We start from the raw sequence: 24,150 nt of genomic DNA, 5'->3' as shown, positions 1-24,150 counted from the left end.
AATTTTACCATTTAATAATACGACATTATAAATCAGGGGGACGGAGCCGGTTTTGCGATCAGTCAAAGTCTAACTGTCTGCCCGATAATGCTTTGCTGATTTACAAGTAAAATGTACTCAGTTTAGTACGAGCTAAGCGGCGCTCTAGTCTACAGTCTCCAGGCGATAGTCTCTGACTAGGAATGTGCAGCGTTGTGCTAATTTTGAGAATAAAATAGCTCGACTTGGTGTCTGAGAGATTCAGTTGTTCGCAAACGTTCTAGCTGCAAGTTTGAACAGCCGATCAGGCATAGAACGGATATACAAAATACACAAAATCTACAACATATATCAACAGATCATCGAAATGCAATACGTTATTGGACTGCTGTGCCTGGTGGCTGTAGGAGTCAATGCAGCTCCCGCTGCTAGTAGTAAATACTTTTCGGGTGTGTACAATTTTCCAAGACACGAGACTTTGCATTACTCGCTAACGGCTTTCCACAGCGAACGATTTGCCGAAATGCTCAACGGACGAGGACAAGCTTGGGGACTGCATCAAGGAGATATTCAATACGGTGACGCCTCGTCTGAAGGACGGCAATCCCGAGCTTAAAATCCCGCCCTATGAGCCCTTCCACCTCAACCGCACGAGCTTTCAGTACTCCAGTGGGACTGTCAACGGCCGTATCACCGTCCGGAATGCCAAGATCTACGGATTCGCGGCCAACACCGCCAAACAAGTGAGCATCAAGGTCAATGGCGACAAAGTCAAGCTGCGCCTGGTCACCTACATGCCCAAGATGAACATTGTGGGCAGCTACAAGGCCGACATGCAGGTGAATCAGCTCCAGCTGAAGCCCAAAGGCGAATTCAACGTAACGCTGAGTGAGTGTGCTGATCCGCATGAGTGTGGTTTGGGTTTCGGGCTGGGCTTGGGGCCTTTCTAATTGACTTGATTTTTCCAGTGGATGTGGAGACGACCACGTTAACTGAAGGGGAGCTGTACGAGAAGGACGGGCATCGGTTCTTGCGCCTCACCGGCATCGATACAAAGCCAAAGATTGGAGATTTGACCATAAAAGCCAATGGAATTTTCCCAGATCCAGAACTGGGTGAGTGTACACGCAGTGATAGGAAAATAAATATCATTACAGCGAATAAGACAGTTGGAATGACCTTTTACCGGTCAATAGAATCTATGACGAATGTCTGATTGATCCCGATGGCTTAACGGATTTTCTTAATCTCTACTTGCAGATCAAATAGCTCTCAATGTTGCCAATCAATATTGGCGCGATATCTATGGAATCATGCTGCCTGAGACGCGTCAGTATTGGCAGCCCCTCATGCTGCGCATGTTCAACGAGGCTCTAGAACTGGTTCCCATCGATCAGTTTATCAAGGAGTAGTTCAATTAGTTATAGATTTACAATTTGTGATGATGGCTTTATAGTGCATAAATAAATGATTATATTGCACAAGGTGCAGTTAAATACTAATTATTGTACAATTTAATGACCATTTCATTCTAGGCGCCATTGGAGCTTGCCCTTTACAAGCCCAGCCAGCTGGAATAATGGAAGTATAAAAAAAAACTAGTTTTAATCGGCCATTTCATGCCCCAGCTCATCGTCCAACCGGGTATGTGCGTAAATTCATTCACATTTTTTCGAAATCGCGCCCCTCTGGGTGACCTACCTCTAATGATAATCGCGTTTATAGGTTAAGTGCAGGCTGTGGTGCCTAGGTCGGCCGACCTGAAGTCGGCAATGGGATGTGGCGAGTGTCACGGGCCAAGTGCGAGCAATAAAGTGAAATTGAGCAAGACTCAAGCTAGTCGTAACCTAATTTTTTACTGTGTGAAATGTATTTATCAGTTGGGCCGAGATCCCGGCAGTACTGCAATACCGGGCCAACCCGCGACAGAGGTGGAGCAAGCCCCTAGCACTCCGTCTGATTCCAAAAATCAGTTTAACATTTGTTGTTCTCCAATGGAGAAACTATCAGATGTTAAGCTGATAAGAACAGATACTACACTTTGATCTTAGCCATAAGGCCGAGAAGCGATAACTGGACACGGAAAACCGCCGCCAGGCCACAGGTGCCCAGCCAGAACCACTTGGGAATTTTAGGGACACAGAAAATATTTTCGAAGAAAATGTTCCTTTCAAGAAATCCGTTTACCGAACTGAAATAGGTAACTGCTTTCTATTTTTCTCTTCAGCTTCTTCTCTAGCCTTAAATATTTTCCTGTAAAACATCCAGTTTTTATATATTTGAGTTAATATTATTATGAAGAGTATATTTACAGCGCTCTGTGAGATCTCCTCTTTCAGTTCAACCTCATTCACAACATTCTTAAATTTTAGTCAAGAAGCTGGTTTATCCCTAGTACTGCATTTCCTTTTTTCTATTACTATTTTACAGAATTAATTTTAATAGAGAACGAATATTACAAAAAACTATTAACTGCTTTAATCAGCGCTCTGCAGTCTTTTGGAACGTTCATCGATGTGTCCTCTATAAATGTTACAGAATCGTAAGGCGGTGCGCCGACGAAAAATTGCGGATTTTGGATTTTTTGGTTCCAAAAATCTTTACTTTCAAAATATAAAAATAGCTAACCAATTTTGTAAGAATCAAAATACTAATTTAAATCGAATGAGGAATGATAATTAAATTGTCAAAGTATAAATTTCAATATGCTCCTTTCAAAAAAAGACAATTTTATATTTAAGCGGAGAAATTTCCAAACTTGCTGAAGGTCCACCCCAAGCTTTTAAAATATTCTGGACTTAGATACTTAATTTAATTATTTTTCCAGCTCATATACCAATAGTTGTCACTTCCTGTTGCCTGTTGCCATTGTGCGACGCTATCCACCTAATCCAAATCCTTCACAAGCACCCTCAGAAGTTTGTTTCTTCCCATGAGGTGCCATGTTTTTTCTTTTGGAGCATTTATGGAGTCGTACATCCACTCTTCCTGCTTGTACTAATTTGTGAAATTCATTATTTAGTTGGGCCGAAATCCCGGCGGTACTGCAATACCGGACTAACCCGCGACAGAGGTGGAGCAAGCCCCTAGCACTCTGTCTGATTCCAAAAATCAGTTTAACATTTGTTGTTCTCCAATGGAGAAACTATCAGATGTTAAGCTGATAAGAACAGATACTACACTTTGATCTTAGCCATAAGGCCGAGAAGCGATAACTGGACATAGCAAAACCACTGACAGAGGATAAATGTGCTGCCGGAACCAGTTGGGAATTATATCGTACAAACCATCTCCCTCTCTGAATGTGCATCTTGTGTTAGGGGTTACTTTGAGGTACTTTTCATTCAGACGGGGGCTATAGCTAAGAAGAGGGATTACTAAGGGGTGATACGAAAATGGATGGTCTGGCATAGAAGACAGAAATTCTGCATATGATAGCAATACGAGTTTGAGTTTCATTCTGGAGTTTTATTTTTCTTTTATAGGACGATGTACAGACTTCGATTCGAAGTCCTTTAGGTATCCTTAAGTGTTGCATAGTATTTCCTTTAATTCCCAACTAGTTCTGGCGACTATTATTCAAGGTAGGGTGTGTTTGTTATGAAAAAATTACTCTGGCTTCTCTTCAATTGTCGAATAAATCTTTCGCCTTTTACTAAAGATTTCCGTGGAGAGGGGCACTCTAATGAGTCTAAACTGAATTTTTTCGTAGTTCCTGGCGACTTCGGTTGCCGGGACAATCAAGAATGCATGCAAAAATCGAATGGGGCTTTTGATTTCAGCCAACTTTGTTAGTTGTTTGTTAGCAATTTCATGTTATGGGCATAAACAAACAAATAGAGGCTAACCAGACCGGACTCTGGGGGGCAATAGTGAGATAAAAAGTACATTTTATTGTACACTTGCCTTAGCATAAAGTGATGTAATTGTACTTGGGTAAGGTTCGAGCCGTGAACAGCGCTAAGTATGCCATAAATCAGCCCACTCTATTGCCAACAATTATTTATTCTTATTGCTTATAGAGACTGCTCTGTGCCTCGCATACTAAAAGCAATTGGGGAAGGAACGCCAACGCCCGACAAAGAAACACGCGATTGTCGTCTGCCCCACGACTGGCTGGACATAATAAATATGCACATTCAACATTTTAATTAGGCATTTGATGCGACTGTACGAAGAGTGGTTAGACGGATGTATTGCCAAAAGGAAGTGAGTTCCCAATATTCTGGAGAAATAATACGTTCTGATCTTAGCCATCGAAAACTCGGGCTTTGCATAGAAAATTTTGCAATTCATCACGTCCCCAGACAGCCTTGAGCATCGAATTGAACACCACTTCCAAATTTCTGAAGTTCATGAATAACTTTATGCGGCCTATTCCCCAACACGCAGTACGTATAAATGCCTGCGAAGATTTATAACTGACCCACATTTCTCATGAATAACACCCACCCCGTAACTCGTAGAAAAGGTTGCCAGACAATGCCCTGTATGGCCTCACACCCCGCAGTCCCTCTCAAACTGCAGACGTGCCCTGCAGCTTGATCTGAAAACAGGGATGGGAAAGAGTTGTGAGGCAACCGGGCCTGACAGTTTCCTCATTGTTCCTCTGACAGATTTGTGGGTGCAATCGATAGATGGATGCTGATGTGGTTCGTGTGGGAATGCGGCTGAAGACACATACAGAATATAACTTAGGAAATCGAATATTATTGTTAACTTTATTCAACTTTATACTCAAAAATTTAAATGAAGCAATTTTTGTTGGGGTATAATTAAATTATTTTATTGCGTAGGGACTAAATAACATTTCAATAAAACGGGAATGTATGTTTTAATGCGATTTCGAAATTTATATGTGGATTTTCCAATTTCAAGGGATAAATATATTTATTATATTTATTTTGACCCTACAGTAAATTTGGCTTAAATAAGGCAAATCGACTTGGTTGAACGATCAGTAATTCGTTGGAATGTTATCAAAGCAGGACTATCCCGTACATGTACTTCTGTATGTGTTATGTATTCGGTGGTTTTATATGAAATTTCCAATTAAATCATTATAATTATCGTATGTTATTTTGGTTACCTGTTACGTTACTCATGATCATAACTGGCTGATCAGTGACTCCCCAACTGTAGTCACGATCGTTCTCTCAAAAAGCTTTCGGTAAGATAAGCTTTTGCCTGTACGAATTAGCTTTCGGATGCTTGTTGGTGTTATTGCCGCTGTCGGCTTCGGCTTCGGATTCGGTTTCGGCAGCAGCATGGAAAAACTTTGGAGCAAAAAATCCCAAAAATCGGGCAGGTCGGAAACTATAAATAAACGTGGGTTTTGTGCAGCGCTCATTTCAAGATTTGCAACCGACGCGTCGTCAACACACAGCATTTTGCTTGCAGACTTTTTTGCGCAGAAGTTTGGCAAATAGTTCGTCTCCGTCTCCGTCTCGCGTGTCTCTCTCTCTCTCTCTATCTGTGTGTAGTTGTGTGCGTGTGTTTGAATCTATGAGCAATTGCATCAACAATTGCAGTTAACCGAGAAAAACCAAAAGCAACAGAGAAACTGTAAAAAATACACTCGTGTAGAAATAAAAGTGAAGCCGGTTTGAAAAATTACGCAAAAAAAGGAGAAACAACGGAGACAACAAGATTATTGTGTTAAATCAGCCGCACAGAAATAGTCAAATAGCGATTAAAAAAGAGTAGAGCGAAGTAATCCATCAAAACGGGTTTTCACTGTGTGTGAAAGAGTTCGAAGGAAGGCAAAGGTGCTGCTCGAAAATGCATTTACTCTGTCTCTTGCTGACGCTGGCGGCGCTGGCACTCGGAAGTGGCTCAGCAGCCACGCTGCCCACGGCGGCACAAAGCGTGTTCAGCAGCGATCCCAATCCAAATCCCAGTCCCAGTTCCAGTCCCAGTGCCAGCCCCAGCCTCAATCCCGGCCAGGAGTACGTTGGCGAGTATGCGGAGGGCGAGGCCGAGACGGGGTCATTCGATTTTGGCGGCCTGCAGTTTGATGGAGGTAAACGGGATTATGTAACTAAAACAAGAACTTGATATTCAAACAAACAAATACAACACACCACCACCACCACCACCACCACCGCCGCCCCCCGCCACAAAAGAAACCAAACCAAGAGCCAAAAACCGCAAAAGAAAAAACAAGTTTGTTGCTCAAGTCTTTTGTTTGCTAAGTGGCAATTGGAAAATGTAATTGAAAATGCGGCTGCGGTGGCCTGTGTGGCATTCAAATGGAAATGCAATTCATTTTTTTCCTCGTTGCAACATGGAAAATGCGGGCTCGAAGGAGTAAAATGAACTAGATATGCGCTATGAAAAATGGGAAAAACTCTAGAGCTCATTTCTCATAGTATTCATAGTATTCCTCACCTCAATCTTATGAACTGCAATTTATCGGCATTTAAGAAAATTCCAGTTACTGATGAACTTCAAGGTTCTTCAAAAAGAGGAATGTTCTCAAGGATTTCGGATCAATCCTCGGGAACTATTTTGATTTGAAACGATATAGCATTGATTGCTGGGGGAAGAACAGAACCGAACAGATATCAAACCATAAATAATCACGGGAATATTTGTTTGACTACTTAAATGTTAGCAGAGAATATTAGAGCTTAATTAGTATGAATTCGAATATCAGTTTCTTTCTATCACTAAGTATTCAGAGCACAGATCTGTCCCCCCTAAGAAGAATTCAGTAGTAAATCCGTTTCCTGCTGTTCAAAATTTGTTCGTACTTTGTTTTTTCTGTATTTGCTGTATAAGCTAAGATGATTCGCCATTTCACTGTCCACCTTTGTTCCAGGGACTTAGAGTTCTTCATTTGAATTCTGATCAGGCCGTGCCTCGTGCGCTGCCCATCAAAAACTGTCTCGCGTACCAAGCCCAGCTCTTTTAAAATATACATTTTGTTGTTTTCTGTATTTTCATGCATATGTATCGTATTTCACCCGTTTTATAGGCCTGCAACCTTCAGAAATAAACAAAAAAGGGGAAAAATACTGAGAAACAACAATAATAGTAATAAAAAAAGTACTTTTAAATGAGATTTCCAAACTGCTGTAGAAAATGAAATTGCAATAGAAATTAGCAAGTCTATTTGCACTAAAAACATTTTATTTATTCGACTCTTAACACTTTTGTGACGGCAAGGGAGAAAACCATAAAAAATATGTAAGAAAACAACTGGCAAGTCACCGCCTCTGCCACTTGAACTTGACATACTTATAGATTTGAGTAAAAGCAGCACTGAACGATGATGGTGATGTGTGGACAGTGCCCAGTGACTGCAAAACTGGGCAAATAGAAATTCTCCGACTACGACTACGACTACGACTACAGCGCAAAGATGTTGCAAGGCAGGCAGCGGTAATAAATGCAGAATCAACAAGGGAGCAAGAGAGCAACAGGCTCGAAAAAGTCAAATTAAAATATTGCCAATTGCATTAATTTTATCAGCATTATGGTGTGATTGTGTGTGCATGTGTATCTGTGTGCTGTTTGGGCCGTTGCGAAAAGAGTTCAGCATCAACAAAACCAACAACAAGGCATAAATTCGAAACCAAACCGGCTGCCTGCTGTCGGCGCTACGGTAGCCGCTGACAAAAAGCAAAAAGTAAAAAGCGTAAGGCTGAAAAACTGACCTACATCAATGCGTAAGCGTCTTTTTGTTGGGCTTTTGCCGAACTGAAAGCTGCAATTGTAACCCGTCATTGCGCAAAGAAAAAACTTCACAAAAAGTTAAAGCGAGCGGTCATTTATTGACATTTACTTGGCAAACAGGCAAACAGAAGGCTTAGGCAACGAACTTCACTTCACTTCACTTCACTCGCCAAAACTAGTAAAACGAAGTGCTTAAACTACCTTTTAATTTTGGCATTTGGAAGCGTTGATTGGGGGCTGCCCCGCCACTCGGTTCAACTTTGACATTGAACTTGTCAGGCGAAAACACCACAAAAAAACGAAATGAGAAAAAAACTTCAAACCCTCAAGCCAAGTGAGTCATTAGGGTTACTCACGCGCTTAAATTACTTGTCTGCTTATCTGGGAAATTAATCAAAAATTGTCTCCTTCTTTGAATGCTTAATTACAAGCTTAATTTACATATTTATTTAAATTTTTTTTTTTTTGTTATTTTGGCAAAGGAACATTAAACGTAATTGTTGTTTGAATGCTTTACGCCTGTCATTAGAAGATGAAAAGCCCATGACCAAAGATTGTTTGTCTCAAGAATAAATCTCAATAATAATTAAACATCAACCAACTGCTTGCTTTGCAATAATTTAGAGACGGGAAAGTGCTTTGGTGTACAGACCCTAACCGCAGATCGGTGGAAAGCAAACAGGTTGAAGCTGATAAATTAAGTTCGTAATATCAATTATTGTAATACAACAATTGTTAGACCTGTTCTTGAGTGAATTTTAAGTGCGATTAAGATTATATCAAACAATTCAAGAAAATTGCTGCAAGTCAGTGACATCTATGAGAAGTTTTATTAAAAAAGCTAAGTGAAATTAAAGAAATATTCTAGAGTAAACCTGAATTAATTTATTCCTTGAATGTATGTAAGTAGTCGCACGCTTAGAAAAGATTTGTATTCGTAAGCTGAACTTTAAAATCGATTGAAGTTAAACAAAACCCTTGACTGCACTTTAATAAAACATAAAATATTTTGCACGGAGGATTCACTGCCGTGAATCTGTAAATGTTTGAGCGGTTCTCTGTTAGCATTTTAATTGTTCAAGACCTTGGCAGGTGTCTTGTCTCCCTGACACAAACCCCAATCGGATGTCAACGCAGCAGAAAAGCGGGCAGTTCATGTCCAACGCCGGACACGTGAACCGGGCCACGCTTGAACGGCTGCCACAGATCGCAAAAAAATACTTATTATAATCATAATCTCCTCGAAGCAAGGCGCTATGCCATGCCTCGGTGAACTTAACGACTGAGGCTAGCCATGACTTAACCGATCGTGAACTTATCTACCATCCCATCACTTTCGCCCTCCAGTTACACCACATACGACGCAGATCAGCGTCTCGAATGGCGTGACACCCTGTAGTCTCAGCTCGCCTGAGCTCAACGAATGCATACGCGGACTGATCCAGACATTTGCCCCGAAGCTGAAATACCACGGAGTGCCGGAGTACAACATGGGTTCCATTGATCCGTACTTCTACAAGCGGGGAATCTTCCGGTACACAAACGATGGCATTCAGGGTGGACTGCTGATCAAGAACATGGAGATCTATGGAATCAGCGACCTCCAGGTCAACAGTGTGGTGTCTAACTTTACAGAAAACGGCTTTGTGATCAAGTTAGGCCTCGGACTTCCTCAGCTGAAGGCCGGCGGACACTTCAAGGCGGACGTGAAGTTCGGCGGACTGCGTCTGGTGCCCAAGGGTCCATTCAACATCACCGTGGGTGAGTAAAACCCCAAGCAATCGCCTAAAGTACTTTCCATTTAATTTAACTTGCGTTTACTCCCAGACAACATCAAGGCCACTATTCTCACTGACGGACACATTGAGCAGCTGCCCAGCGGACAGCAGCGTCTCAGCCTTCATCGCCTGAATGCCAACGTCAACATCGGGGAGGCCAAAGTGGTGGCCAATGGGATCTTCTCCGATCGTAACCTTAGTAAGGGAATATTGTTGAATGAGGCTGAACTCGCGTTTCTGATTGAATTGATTTTACCCACAGATGGCATGATCCTCAATCTGGTCAACGAGAATTTACCAGAGATCACCCGCGTGGGAATACCAGCCACCCGCGAGCAATGGGCACCCATTCTGGTCGCGCATATCAACGAGTTCTTCGCTAAGGTTCCTATCGAGAAATTCCTGGTTCAATGATGCACAACCACAGCACGTTTCTCATGGAATATTTAGCCCGTAGTTAGCTTTAGTCTAATAATTACAACTTTAAATTTATTTTAAAAGCTGCTTCCAAATAATTTTCAGTGCTCAAAACTTTTGGCTACCATTTGGAAAGAATTTCTACGCATCCAATTTGTATTTATTTATGTCATCCATTCTGAAAGGAGAGAAGTTGTGTGAAAACATCCAAATAAATATTCTTTTCGAAAATTAAATCTGCCCTATTGTATTTGATTCTATTCATTTTCTAATATATGTATGTATGTTATTATTACGGATATTCGATCGTGCGAGTTTTACTGGACTAAAATAAACTCTGTCAAATAATAATCGGTATATATTTAATTCAGTTAACATAAAGCACATGTATGATCTTTGCATTTTTATCATGTTGCCTCAAACCACTCACATACAGTATTCCTGCAGTATGACACCTCCTTATGCTCATAATATACTTCGAAGTATTGCTACATAAGTATGTTGTAAATTGTATCAATATTCTACATGGAAAAGATTCGACAAAATACATACTTTCAGGCTGGATCATGTAAAATACATCTCTGTAAAGATGTATCTACATATGTATGTACGTATGTGCGATCGAGCTGTGTAAAAATGCGATTAGCGCCACTTTTCGTGAAGTGAAGAAAAAAATGAGTACTGGGGTATATTAGATTTGTGGGGGAAAAAGAATGTGTGTAACGCCCAGAAGGAAGCGTTACCGGCCCCATAAAGTATATACATATATTCTTGATCAGCATCAATAGCCGAATCGATTGAGCCCTGTCTGTCTGTCCGTCCGTCCGTCTGTCCGTACCTATGAGCGACTAGTGCTCAGAGACTATAAGAGCTAGAGCAACCAAATTTGGTATCCACACTCCTGTTAGATCTCACTGCTAAAAGATTATTTAAATAAATCATCCGATTCTATGGGATTTTGTTTAGATGGTTCTTATGTTAAAAATATTAGATTCCGTTCAGAATATCATTCTCTCAGTCACAGACCACATTGCCAGCAAATGGGGAGTAGTGGTAGAAAGAATATTTTTTTTTTATTGCTTCATTATATTTTTTTTGCGCGTTGAAATCACTAACAGAAATCTCTCATCAGAACCTATTTTATATATATGTGAAATATTCAAAAATATATTAAATTTGTTTCAAATAATGCAATTTTTATAGATGAATATAGATCAGAGATAGTCCAATAATACAGGCAACCAGTCCAGCCACGAGTACATCAAAATGGACTGCGATAAAGAACACAGCGAACTTAAGTCAAATAAAAAACGAATATTTAAACTTATTTAATGTTCGCTCAACTTGCACACAGATCGATAATACATACTTAATAATACTCTTAATATGGGTATTTTCTTATCAACAATAACCTTGAACAGGATCTGGCAATTCATATAAAGTTGACGAAATCAATTTTGATCTACGAGTAAATACATATATAATGCATATATAAATATAATACATAAATATATGTAAATACTGTATGGGATTTGTTATCTCGAAAACAACAGACAAGTCGTATGCAAGCATGATTTAAGGCATTTATTGATAAGCATTAATGGACAATTATTGCTATATAAGAATGCTTGAGTCTCATCTTGCATTCAGTCTGATTTAAGTCTATCAACGGGAGTAGTGATTCAATTAAAAGTCATGCAAACATATTGGATTCTGGTGCTTTTCTTCCTGCACGTGGAAGGAGACATCACTATATCTACGGAAAATTGCTTCGAGAAGACTGCTGTGAGAGCTTGTTATTGTTATTGAAATAAACTAATTAGTTGGATAATCCGTTTCCAGCACTGTGAGATGACCCGGGATGAGGACGATGAGCGGTGTGGCGCCATTTGTTACCCGATTGTGAAGCCGTTACTCCGGTACGCTGCCCTATGCCAGGGGAAGGATGCATCCATCAACGAACTGAAGGACGAAATCCGAGAGAAAGATGTTTACATCGCCCAATTGGAAGACAAGATTGAGCTAGCCAAGTCAATGGAAATTCAGGCAATTAAACAGCTGGAGTTTCTCAAAGAACAGACGAATGCCAGGCAGAAGAGCTCGGATCAACAGTTGAAGGACAAGGAGACTATATTGCATCTGAAGGAAATCGAAATTTTGAAAATGGAGAAAGAAATTAAGGATCGTGAGGCAGAAATCCAAGACAAGATCTCAAAAATGGAAATTCGGATTCAATCAATAGAGGCTCAACTGCAATCAAAGAATAATTCCCTCAGAGAACTGGAAGATCAAGCGAATTCCCTTAAACGAACCGAGGAAAAGCCGAAAAACATCTCGGAGGCAAATAGTTGTCTCTCATTCAACGATTCCACTGATATCCATTCCATAGTGTTGCCCGGAATAGGCCCATTCCTTGTGCCTTGTAATTCGAGTGTTTCTGGATCTGGCTGGACTGTAATTCAGAGACTAGTCAACTGCCATGAGAACTTTAATCGGACTTGGATCGACTACAAAATAGGGTTCGGAGACCTGCGGGAGAACTTCTTCCTGGGACTGGAAAAAATCCATCTAATGACCTTGGCCCAGCCTCACGAGTTGTACATCCAACTAAAAAATGTTTATGGGGCAACCGGCTATGCTCTCTACGATAATTTCAATGTAGGCAGCGAAGAGGAAGGCTACAAACTGAAATCGCTGGGAGAATGTTCAGGAACAGCCGGGGATTCACTAACTGAATATCATCTGAACATGAAATTTTCCACATTGGACCGCGACAATGACAGTGATGGGATACGTAATTGCGCAAAGATTCTGGGAGGTGGATGGTGGTTTTCTGTAAAATGCGGACAAAGGTACACATATTTTATGCCGAACTAACGCTATTGATTAATACGCATTTTTCATATTAATTTGTCTCTAATACAGTTTCCTCAATGGAAAATATTATAAATGTGATAAAACTGACGACGGAAAACATGGCGGCGCTGTTTGGGCCACTTGGCAGAACTATGAATTCACGACCGGGCTTACATTTACTCAAATGATGATAAGGCCCAAAACATAGAAATTTGATTGGAAACACGCACCAGGATTTTGAAGAAGTTGAACAAAAACTTCAGTTATTCATAGCTGTAATTGTATATTTATCTTAAACAGTATTCTTACATGTACATATCTAAATCTGTATCTGTATGGTTTTCTAGATAGATTTATCGCGCTCTGTATCTCTATTTTTATACCTAGCTCAAATTCTAAATGTGTGTAAATAAATCTATTATTTATAAAAATAATAATAATAATAAAAGTTCACCAAACTTCTCTTGAATTAAATCAAATTATAATTCTTGGACGTTGACATGCAATGACTGCATCTTACAAGAGGCGATGCAATTACTGCACCGTCAAGTGGCCCGTGTGACACTAGCAGAAGGCTGTTACGCGCGGATCCCGCCCAACCGTGGAAAGGAAAAGTGGAAGGAACAACGGTATACTTTTTCTAGTGAGTCTAATAGGAATCGTGAAGTTTAAGCGGCCCAACAGATCAGGGCTGTCTATGTCACCCAAGCGTTTTTCTATGGTTAACTAAGGATGGGAGATTTACTAATAGCAGCCTACTATACGGATTCTATACGGTCCAGGTGTACTTTGTACTAAGGGCACCATACACAGGAGCCGTATTCTAAGATCGGACGAACTAGCGAGGTATAGAGAGTCTTTGTTATAAAGGGGTCGTCAAATTAACACCAAGATCATCCAGCAGGGTAATTCTCTCAAGAGAACCCCCACATAGGGTATATGGAGCCTGAAAGAGGCTAAAAGGATGACATGAACGAGGCATTAAGGTGTAACATGTTTGCACAACACCATGACTGAAAGTTATTTAGATCGGATTGCATGCGAGAATGAAATTAAATGACCTTATACTGGACACAGAGTTTAACATCATCCGCATACATAAGTACTCCAGAGTATGTAAATACCGAAGGCAAGTCATTAATAAAGAGTGTGAAGAGTAAGGGGCCTAGATGGCTGCCCTGTGGTACTCCCGAAGAAACCTTTACTGGTGAGGAGAGGGAGTTTTTGAATAGGACTCTTGGAGACCTGGAACAAAGATAGCTAGAAATCCATCTCAGGAGGTTGGGCGGAAACCCTAAAAGGTCAAGTTTAAAAGGGAATGGCTTACAGAGTCGAATGCTTCACTAAAGTCGGTGTAAATAACAAATTATGCTGGTTTAACTTGAATGCTAATTCCCAAATTGCCTCCGCATTAACTCTAAGTAGTTGCAATATTAACTTAAAGATAACTAGGTATCTATTGAATTCTCTTACTCATATTCTTTTTATAGTGCAGTTAATCATTAATTTAATCAATACCTATGCGTATTTGATCTTTAGATTCTATTAATTCCTAAATATACCATTATAAAGGACCTAATTACTCCATTCATAAGTACGACATGTACTCGTATCCAGAGTTCAATTGACAGAGCTTTCATCTTATAAAGGCTCTTGAACTGGCTGCCCCTTCTCCTCCTCGTCTCTGAGCTGTGAACTCCAATCCCGTTCCCATTTCGAGAGCAATCCCATTGAAGCGCTGTTCAAAAACCATATTCAACACTCCCACTTCACGATCAATCAGACAGGCGAATGTGCCCCAAAGCACCAATTACAGACAATTAGTTGGCAAAATATTGAAACACAATTATCCCGAAAAGGTTCTGGGGCCACCATGGCCGTGACACTTAGCTTCCCATCGATCAGCATTTGAAACGGGGATCAAGTGTGCTTATTGCAATGATCTGGGCAAGACTCGGGGAACAATTGACTTCATTTCTGATACTTCTAACACCCAAGGCGCCCTCAGTTCTTTTTTAGATCCGTTGACAATGCGCCGGGGACTGGGACTCGGCCCTGATTAATGTGGATTTTAATTGAATCCTGAGTTGAGCGGCATCCTCCTCGCCGCCAGTTCAATGGACGCCCAACGTCGTAAATTTTGCATATTATTTAGTAAACATATTTGCGTCGTCTGCCGATGGGACTAGGACTGCAGCTGAGACTGGCGGAACCACTGTCTGGGCAATGAAAACGAATTCAAACGGGCTTTGGTCTATTTCATGTGGTCAAGAAGAAAATGAAGTACCAAAGGAAATGTGCGCCCCGGAATTTAAATGGAAATTTAATCTAGAAGTGCACTCAAAGAAATTACACTAATTTGCAATTGTCATCAAAGAACCTTCCTTTATGAATGCATATGAAGCAGAGAAACAATTTCTTGAAGTTCCGCTTAGGTAAGATTCTCCAAGTGCATGAAATTGTTGGAAGGAGAAGATGCTGCCGCAGCAGGATTTTTTTAGTATTAGTGTGCAGCCGCACAACTTCCAGGCGGCCACTGTTTCAGTTTCAGTTCTAGTTGGTGCGTGTTCGGATTCGGGTTGCAAGAGACTCTGTCCCTGGTGGCCAGTGGGCAAAGGAAACGGAGGTGTTACTGGAACTAGTTTAGATGTGTCGGCTCTGTGATCAGCGGTAGTTGTCATCATTGCGTTTGGCGTCGCGTGTGCATTAGAAGGAGGCCCGGCCCGGCCCGGCCGGCCCAATAAGTTGGCTAAAACCCAACCAGTGAAGGAGAACGCGCTAAGAAGCGACATTTCGGCTGCTCCGACATCCACAGTGCGGTCGGCGTCGCTGTCGCTGTCGTTGTCGCCGACGCTGGCGCTGCTGTCGTGTGGCAGCATAGTTGTTAACCAAACCCCAGAGACGGCTGTTGGCTCAGAAGCGATCGGACCTTACTACCCAGCAGACGGTCCTGCCTGTCTAACGCACGAGACCGAAACCGAAACCGAGACCCAGAACAAGAACTTCGTCGTAGTCGTGGTCAGGTGAATGCCATCGGGGCGACGTGCCTGGCATTCGAAAAGAAATACCGAGTCGCGATTCGTTGTGGCGGTTCTATATACTATATAGCAGACAAGTTATATATGGTATCCCCAGTTCAAAACGAAAACAAATTGGGAAGATAACAGCAACAGCAGCAGCAGCAAAAACAACAGCGAAAATGTTTGCATTTTTGCGGGTTTTATTACTTTGTGTGCATTTGTTGCATTTTAAATCAATCTCGGGAGTGGATCTGGATCTGCCAGAGGTATTTGGCGGGGAAGGAGCAGCAGGAGCGCCTGTGTGGCAGAATGGTGAAATCGAGGCGGCGCCCGAGGCAGGATCTGCCGTAGTAAATGCCACAGTGGAGGAGAACATTGGTGTGTCCGTGGAAGGTGAGCAGATTCCTAGTGTCAAAACGTGAATCAAAAGAAATACTTGAGTGAGGAATTGAATTTTAAGATTATTTCAAAGAATTTTGAAATTTTAGCTATTGGAATATTTAGCTAAATATGTAAATGTGCAATTAATAATATACCTAATGTGTACATACATAAAATGGTTGTATTGGATTTGCTGGATAAACAAAAGAATTAAGACACGAACTTGAAAAAGTTGTTAGTGAAAATGAACGAAGCCAAAGATAAAGTTATATGTGCGTATATAGAGACATAACGGATAAAAGTGGCATATAGAAACAAATTGATTCGGTGGATCAAACTATAAAATTCCCCCTCCCTAGCAAATTGATTGTGCCTCCATTTTAAGGTATCCTAAATGAGAACCATCTAGCTATATACACCCTAACAATGACTTCTCTCAAATATATCGCAATGTACGTCACCCAATAAGTTCAACGACATCGGGGGAACTCTTTTCAGATAGACCAGCACATTTCATGCCTGGCACGCACCGAGTATTACTTGTGTGACCTTCAGAAATCTATAAATGGTGTATGGCAGTCATAGAGATAATGCGAAATTTGTTCGCAGTGTGCATGGCGTTGTTTGCTTTACAACATCGTCGGTCTGTGGATAAGTCGGTATTCCAGCCCTTTGTGTCAGTTACACAAAGATTTCTAGTGCAAACAAGACGGAAAGATATATATATATATAGAGAGAGAGAGAGAGAGAGAGAGAGAGAGAGAGAGAGAGAGAGAGAGAGAGAGATCTGTGTGGGCAGTCGTGGACTTTCAGATTAACTTCCACTTCAGCGCTTGTCGTGGCCTGTCGCCTGTCGCCTGTCAATGTCTCCTGCAATCTATTCTCGTTTATTGATGTCCAACAATAAGACAATTACATTCTTTTTAGGTTCTTTTGATGGAAAGACGTGATTTGCCATGATGTTTGTTTTCGGGGCGACGACATAAGCCTATTAATTTGGGATGGTTTGGGGATTGGCCTATAAAAAAATGCCATATAGAAGCTCTTAATCTGACACCTCCCATTGATTTATCAGGCAATATTCATTAAAAATTATTTTTGTTTGACTTCGGGACAATTTGTTGTTCAGCAGCTGTTAACAGCAATGGCAATCGGAATCCGAATCGCGATAAATATCATTTATATGGCTCTTGGTCATATAAAATTTAAGAGCTGCCATAAAGTAGACCTCCAGTTTAACATTGCAGTGGTCCTGGCGTGGAATTCAGGTTTGCATGCACACGCCCCGATGCAGAAGCAGCGGCAGGCAACCTGTAACGGTCGGGCAGACCTTGAACTTGTTACTTGCCCCTGGATGTTGTTTAATCTCCTGATCATCTTGAGCATCAAGTGCTGCCAACTAGTTGTTGGGTGTGTCTGGAGAAGCCCACCAGAGTTAGGCACAAGATAAAGAAAGGCCGACGGAAAATATTGTAAACCAAATCTACAAATATGTGATATTTTCTATTCCATTAGAGTCCGAAGGTACATGGGGTCCCGAATATAGCTGCCAGTCCAGTCAATCAGCCAGAGAGCTTACAGAGTTTCAGGTGTGTCGGAATACAGGCAGGACGCATTGATCAATCAAGGCAAATTTGTTCCTCTGGTTTCAGTTGACAGCTTGTCATAACAATTTAAAGGCCATCAATGAAATGTCCAATAAACAATGAACATGCAAATACAAAAATGTAAGCCACTATTTGGGGCCAGTGAGTAATTTTTGGTTGGCTTTCTATAGGCTTAAAATCCCAATTCAAGTGAGTCACAAGTGGACTAACATTTTTGTTTTGGGTGTTTCTCTTGCTTTGTAATATGCAAATAAATCGTGCAGAAAAAAGTTAATTATTGATGCGGGGCACGCCCTGAACGTATTCTTCATTACGAGTGGTGTCGGGGAAGCAGATTCCACGTCCGCAGCTCCCCAGGTCCCCGCCCCGTTCCCCTATCCGAAACATAATGAATTTTATGCTCGATTTAATATCAATTAAGTTTACACCTCGGCGATGGCACAAACGGCCTATGCTACCAAGAAGCTCATCTAAATTAATCGCCACAAAAGCTAACAGCTCGTAAACAGCTCGTATCTCTCAAGAGATAAACTGTCCAAATGGCTTATTTAGGCAAATTTCATGCTCAGCCGCAGAACTCCAACTACGAGTGGCTATCCCATGGTATATGGGCCGAAACGGAGACAGAGAAGAAGTGTGTAATAAATTAGGGAAATAGCAAATTCATGCTAAATAGCAGCAACAAAGAGCCGCTCACCAGACAAAGGCCTAGACCAATTTTAAGAAGCTGCCAATGGACCTGACAAATATATGACAATTGACAATAGAAAGTTGTCACAGTAGGGTGCAGCGCCGTGGGCCGTGAGCCGTGAGCCCTGAGCCGGGCATCTCTCGAAAGAAATGGCACAGCAATTGTCATTCCATTCAGTTTGAAAAAAGCTTAAGTTTATTGTCAATATTCTGGGAAACAACAAAAACGACAACGAAAAATGTCAAAATATTGAGTAATCACTCTCGACTCTCGAAGAGGAGCGTGGACCCGAAACCTAAACCCGTAACCCAAAACGCAAAACCCGAAACGTGAACGAATGTTGGGTAAATATTGGTTTGTCTTTTCTACCCATTTTTCTGTTATTTAGGTGCTTTGTCAATAGCGCAACAGATTGGCTAAAAAAAAATGGGTCTTAGGAGGGAGTTCGAGTAGAGCACAGTTTTGGCTAGGCAATTGCGTATGAACCTCAGATCTTTCGAGAGGCCAACGAACTTTGCTTTTGAGCACCCTCTGAAGTGCGGAGCGGTATACGTACTTCAAGTGAGGCACAGATGAGGTCATGGATCCCATCGATGGCATTTCCTTTTGCCCTGAATGCCCTGAAACCATTATGATTTTTACAGATCCCTCGTCAGCGAGCCTGAGTCGGAGACAGCGTCAACTTTTCTTCGACCCGAATCTCTTCCTCCTCCAAGGTGGCCTGGGCGGCCTGGGCGGTCTTGGCGGCTCTGGTGGATGGGAGGGATCCAAGTGTCTCACGGTCCAGGGTCAGGCCGGCGCTTGTGTCCGCATCAACAACTGCCGCCAGTACTACCGAGTGGCCCGCCAGCTGACCTTCATCGCCCTGCGGCAATGGCCCCAGAACCCTCCCCTTGGCCTGGGCGGAAATATGTGCAACTTTTTCGACCAGCTGGGACGCATCAACAACGGCATCTGCTGCACGGACATGGATGCCAACACTTTCGGAGTATTCCCGCTGCCGACCCCAACGACGACAGAGAGACCTTCGCCGGCTGCCGATGAGGGCGAAAAAGGGGATGAGCCAGAGGAGGAGCCAGTCAATGTTGACACTGTGGTTCAACCGGCGGACACACCACATCCAGAGGATCCCATTGATAATGTGAACAGTGTAGAGGACACGCCGGACTTTCAGGATGTGAACACAATCGAGGCTAATGCCCCAGAACCCGAACCTGAGGCGGAACCAGAACTAGAGACGATACCAGTGCCCGCCCAGCCGGCCACACCCGTCTACCCGTATCAGTGGCCATTCGGCTCCTTTGCCGGAGGCCCAGTAGCCCAATGGCCGCCACCGCTGCCCACCCATCCGCCTACAACTGGAGGCTGGCCCCCACCGCTTCCAACCCATCCGCCCAACCACCACTATCCGACGCATCCTTCGACGTCCGGAGTGCCCAGACCAACCACAGTGCCCAGCACCAAGCGCACCACCCCAAGACCCGCTGCTAGGCCGACTACCACCAAGCGTCCCACTTATCCCACCTATCCGGTGACCTCAGCGCCTGCGCCAACGACCACGCGACGTCCAGTGAGCGGCTCCAGTCCCGAGGGCCTGCCGCTGCAGTGTGGCAACAAGAATCCGGTTTCGCCGGATCAGGAGCGCATTGTGGGAGGCATTAACGCCAGTCCGCACGAGTTCCCCTGGATAGCGGTGCTATTCAAGTCGGGCAAGCAGTTCTGCGGCGGCAGTCTGATAACCAACAATCACATCCTGACAGCAGCACATTGTGTGGCACGGTAAGACACCGCCCATGGCTGCACCTCCAACATCTGCTCGAAGCTACTTCTTATCCCCTTCTCTTGCAGCATGACCTCGTGGGATGTGGCGGCCTTGACGGCCCACTTGGGCGACTACAATATCCGGACGGACTTTGAGGTGCAGCATGTCTCGCGCAGGATCAAACGACTGGTGCGGCACAAAGGCTTCGAGTTCAGCACGCTGGTAAGATGGATTTACAATATAGGAAGGAACATTTTAGCTAATACAAATTTTAAAACCAAATTCCTACAGCTTAAAGTGCACTTTTGAATGAACGACAAAAATTAGATTGTGACTTAGAGAGAGACTTAGAATTTGCAATATACCCCTGAAATCTAAACAAAACCGCGATGTGGTGACTGTGCGCACTTTTATAATTTTCACTGAGCATCTGCAGTGCAGATTCTGCACCACCGATACCTGTGCACAGTCACCAAATCGCGGGTTTTTAATTTTTAGAAAAGATTTTTGAGCTCTATTGCAAGGCTAAGTATTCGGCAATCTACTCATCCAGGCCTACATACTAATTTTTGTCTCGTGCCCAGTTCAAAGTGACTGTTATTAATATAAGTATATATTCTTTATAAATCGTTTTATATATTCTTTCTCCTAGCACAACGATGTGGCTATTCTGACTCTCAGTGAGCCAGTGCCCTTCACCCACGAGATCCAGCCGATTTGCCTGCCAACGTCTCCGTCGCAGCAGTCGCGCTCATTCAGCGGCCAAGTGGCGACGGTGGCCGGCTGGGGCAGTCTGCGGGAGAACGGGCCCCAACCCTCGATTCTGCAGAAGGTGGACATACCCATTTGGGCGAATGCCGAGTGTGCTCGGAAATACGGACGTGCAGCGCCCGGTGGCATCATCGAATCGATGATCTGTGCTGGCCAGGCCGCCAAGGATTCCTGCAGCGTGAGTTTCTTCTGATTACCATGTAAGTGTCTGTCGTTTAAATAAATTGTATTCCACAGGGCGACTCTGGTGGTCCTATGATCATCAACGATGGCGGACGATACACACAGGTGGGCATCGTTTCCTGGGGCATTGGCTGTGGCAAGGGTCAATATCCGGGCGTCTATACGCGTGTCACGTCGCTGCTGCCCTGGATCTACAAGAATATCAAATAATATAATAGTTGGAATAGTTTAAGACGTGATATGCAGACATGCAGAGCGAATAATGTAATAAATCGACAAAACTTTAAACGAATTTCAAAAATGCCTGAAAGTATGCAATGATTATGGGGATATGCCTGAAAGTATGCAAAAGTTATGGGGATATGCTTAATCATCAAGCAATGTAGTTCCACCTTTGTGTTCCATATTTCTAGCCTTGAAACAATAATCAGATATAAGAATATATATCTCCAAACAAAGTAGGTTTCAAATAGTCATAGTCTCGGTGTCGTCAATCAATAATTTGGCTTCTACTCAGTATAAGATCGAGTCAAAATGACTACACTTCGTGGGCTTGTCGCCGATGATCTATTCAAGTTCAATTCCATTGTCTTTGAAGATTTCGTAGAAGGCTACGACATTCGCTTCTATTTATCGAAAATGACCAAAAATCCTGCGCTGTGCCAGGTGGCAGTTGCACCCGATGGTCGCCTCATTGGGGTACTGGTAGGAACCCACGATGTGAACAAAAACGAAAAGATACAAAATGAAAATGGCTCCGACTTGCATCCAACTTACGGACACATTTCTATGTTGGCTGTGGCCTCCGACTATCGACGCCTGGGCCTGGGAACGTGCTTGATGGGACACTTCACGGAGATCGTGGAGCGCTATTCGGCCTGGTATGTGGACCTCTTTGTGCGCCAAAGCAATGTATCGGCAATCCAGCTATATAAGTCGCTGGGATTTGTCGAGTACCGCTTCCTGCCCATGTACTATATAGATGAAAATGGCTTTGAATTGCGAATGCCTTTGTCCCGAGATGTGGAGCGAATGTCGCTTAAGGGATTCTCAACGAACGTGTACTATTTCGTATACCAGGTACTACTCAATCTAATCAAGCAGTGTCTGGAGTATCTGAAGGGCCGTCTATCCTGGTATGATTAGGAAGTATGCATGTGTACCACAAAAGTTTCCTGTACCACACATTTTTCCACAAAAAAAAAACCAATAAAACATTAGCAGAAAATCACAAGAAAATGCCATAAAAAGTTCATTGCACTCGGCCGACGTTGAACCGAAATTGAACTAAAAGCTTAAAGAAATCGCCTCAGGGGAAAAGATAAAACATAAAAATATATGTCAGAAGGCACATAGAGACGAGGTTTGTTTATATGACAACAAATTTTCATTTCGGATTCTGTGCGTTTCAAGTTGCGCAAGCTGGCCAAATGAAAAATGGAAAGTGAAAATCATTGCGCGTGTTTCAGCCATCAGGGAAAAGCCATCTATCCATACACTATACACAATTATATACATAATTCTTTTCTAATTTGTTTGCGTTGAAACATTTTTTGATAATAGAAAAGACAACACGATTTGCAATTCGATTTTGTTTGGCACAGAAGGGAAGAGAAGTACGTTATGGCCAAAGTATTTGCTTGTATCCGTACTTATGCTTGTATCTCTTAGATTTGCCTTTGTGCGTCAACGGAAATTCGTCTACCGCCAAGCATTCAGCGCAATTGAGTTTCTTTAATTAGCTGTACACAAATATAATCTTAAATGTATGCCGAATACTATGGAGGATTTATGGATCAATGATCATCCGAGTCATCCTCCGATAGGCACTGGGGAACCGTGTATATGACAGCCACCGACCTACGTAGCACATCACGTGCCAAAGGCTTTCTCATATTGTACGCATTCTCCGGTACGGGCTCGTCCGGATAGTAGTCCAGTACGGTTCTTCGAAGGACATATCCCAGGGAGCTGTACAGCGACAAGGCCGGTCTATTGCTGACGCGCAGGAAGAGATCCACGTACAGGGCTCCCTTGGCATCCAGCGCCCTGGCGATGTGTCTCATCAGCAGTGTGGCGACGCCTGTGCGGCGATAATCATCAGATACGGTCAATGCGCATACATGCCCGTGCCACTCGTAGAGTTTACTCTCCAAATACTTGCCAAAGATGTACCCCACCCGACGACCGCCAGGCCCAGGGGCCACAGCGATCTGTGAGAGCTCCGGCCACTTCAGGAGATGTGTCAAGAAGAACTTCAGGCTGTACACTTCGGTGTGAGGGTCAAGGACGAGGGAATTGAACTTAAAAAGATCATCCAACTGCATCTCCCGCAAGCTGGTCATGATGTCTGCTCTTCGGCTGATATTTTGGTGAAATTTTAATAAAAACTTGTGATTTTGATTGAACGTTTGACGGAAAATTAAAATATGAATTGATTCCTATTTTGTGACCATGAAAAGCAATTACTGAAGTTCATTCAACAGCTTTTCTTTCTATCAAGTGTTTGCTCATCAGTGCTTGTTCCCCCTTCCTCTACCCGGTTCATTGTCAGGGTTGTGAATCCCACCATACCAGTCCACCATCGAGTAGTCGACAGCCTCCAGCTTTTGCCGCACACATGAACCGAAAATCATTTGACGCTCTTCTAATGAGGTTAATGTTCGAGGCACTCGTTGACTCAGCGCCCTGTGCGCTTTTCAAAGATCTATTTATACCACTTAATGGCGCATTTTGCACAAAAATAAAGAAAAGTACGAACCGATATGTATAGATAGATACTCGCGCGTACATACATATATGTAAGCATACATATATGTACATCTATGTATATCAATTATATCGGTAAAGAGCCAGCGATCTATTTATAATCGAGGGCATCAGGCAACTTTGTTGTGTTCTCGCTGCCTGGACAGGTGGTGTGGTCCGTCCCAGAACACGAAGAACTTGAATTAGACTTCGTACATACAATAAATGTTAATTATTAACTCGAAATACAACATTGGTCCACTGCCTGCCTCAAGAT

The 24,150-nt window shown here is 42.7% G+C and overlaps 6 protein-coding genes, 1 long non-coding RNA gene and 3 other non-coding genes across 10 annotated transcripts; 6 read left to right on the top strand and 4 right to left on the bottom strand.

Annotated features, from left to right (window-relative positions):
* Window positions 1-195: 195 nt before the first annotated feature.
* LOC108164214 lies at window positions 196-1,481 on the top strand. Its single transcript, XM_017299847.2, has 4 exons — window positions 196-428; window positions 487-867; window positions 948-1,094; window positions 1,240-1,481. Exons 1-4 carry the CDS (start codon window positions 347-349, stop codon window positions 1,389-1,391), a joined length of 762 nt encoding a protein of 253 aa, XP_017155336.1. The 5' UTR covers window positions 196-346; the 3' UTR covers window positions 1,392-1,481.
* Window positions 1,482-1,854: 373 nt separating this feature from the next.
* Window positions 1,855-2,050, bottom strand: LOC117189187. Its single transcript, XR_004473243.1, has one exon. It is a non-coding gene; the product is annotated as a U2 spliceosomal RNA (small nuclear RNA).
* Window positions 2,051-2,589: 539 nt separating this feature from the next.
* Window positions 2,590-3,212, bottom strand: LOC108161377. The gene is made up of 2 exons (XR_001775457.1): window positions 3,042-3,212; window positions 2,590-2,976 (listed from the first exon to the last, which is right to left on the bottom strand). It is a non-coding gene; the product is annotated as an uncharacterized LOC108161377 (long non-coding RNA).
* On the bottom strand, window positions 2,997-3,192 carry LOC117189189. The gene has a single exon (XR_004473245.1). It is a non-coding gene; the product is annotated as a U2 spliceosomal RNA (small nuclear RNA).
* A 376-nt stretch (window positions 3,213-3,588) lies between the features above and the next one.
* LOC117189195 lies at window positions 3,589-3,704 on the top strand. The gene has a single exon (XR_004473251.1). It is a non-coding gene; the product is annotated as a U5 spliceosomal RNA (small nuclear RNA).
* Window positions 3,705-5,326: 1,622 nt separating this feature from the next.
* On the top strand, window positions 5,327-10,085 carry LOC108164135. The gene is made up of 4 exons (XM_017299736.2): window positions 5,327-6,001; window positions 9,007-9,420; window positions 9,487-9,636; window positions 9,700-10,085. The coding sequence occupies exons 1-4, from the start codon at window positions 5,761-5,763 to the stop codon at window positions 9,849-9,851; spliced, it is 957 nt and encodes a 318-aa protein (XP_017155225.1). The 5' UTR covers window positions 5,327-5,760; the 3' UTR covers window positions 9,852-10,085.
* Window positions 10,086-11,499: 1,414 nt separating this feature from the next.
* Window positions 11,500-13,161, top strand: LOC108164302 (fibrinogen-like protein 1). Its single transcript, XM_017299951.2, has 3 exons — window positions 11,500-11,639; window positions 11,697-12,706; window positions 12,780-13,161. Exons 1-3 carry the CDS (start codon window positions 11,550-11,552, stop codon window positions 12,916-12,918), a joined length of 1,239 nt encoding a protein of 412 aa, XP_017155440.1. The 5' UTR covers window positions 11,500-11,549; the 3' UTR covers window positions 12,919-13,161.
* A 2,369-nt stretch (window positions 13,162-15,530) lies between these two features.
* Window positions 15,531-21,427, top strand: LOC108164127 (serine proteinase stubble). The gene is made up of 5 exons (XM_017299725.2): window positions 15,531-16,123; window positions 19,054-20,188; window positions 20,258-20,393; window positions 20,824-21,120; window positions 21,180-21,427. The coding sequence occupies exons 1-5, from the start codon at window positions 15,910-15,912 to the stop codon at window positions 21,333-21,335; spliced, it is 1,938 nt and encodes a 645-aa protein (XP_017155214.1). The 5' UTR covers window positions 15,531-15,909; the 3' UTR covers window positions 21,336-21,427.
* Window positions 21,428-21,659: 232 nt separating this feature from the next.
* LOC108161147 (N-alpha-acetyltransferase 20) lies at window positions 21,660-22,271 on the top strand. Its single transcript, XM_017295369.1, has one exon. The coding sequence runs from the start codon at window positions 21,660-21,662 to the stop codon at window positions 22,269-22,271; it is 612 nt and encodes a 203-aa protein (XP_017150858.1).
* A 394-nt stretch (window positions 22,272-22,665) lies between these two features.
* On the bottom strand, window positions 22,666-23,553 carry LOC108161518 (N-alpha-acetyltransferase 20). Its single transcript, XM_017295795.2, has one exon. The coding sequence runs from the start codon at window positions 23,468-23,470 to the stop codon at window positions 22,922-22,924; it is 549 nt and encodes a 182-aa protein (XP_017151284.1). The 5' UTR covers window positions 23,471-23,553; the 3' UTR covers window positions 22,666-22,921.
* Between the last annotated feature and the right edge of the window lie 597 nt (window positions 23,554-24,150).

The sequence above is a fragment of the Drosophila miranda genome, chromosome 4 (assembly GCF_003369915.1).
Source record: "Drosophila miranda strain MSH22 chromosome 4, D.miranda_PacBio2.1, whole genome shotgun sequence".
NCBI lineage: Eukaryota > Metazoa > Arthropoda > Insecta > Diptera > Drosophilidae > Drosophila > Drosophila miranda.
Note: the sequence above shows the minus strand (reverse complement) of the source record. Positions and strands in the feature narration are given on the sequence as shown.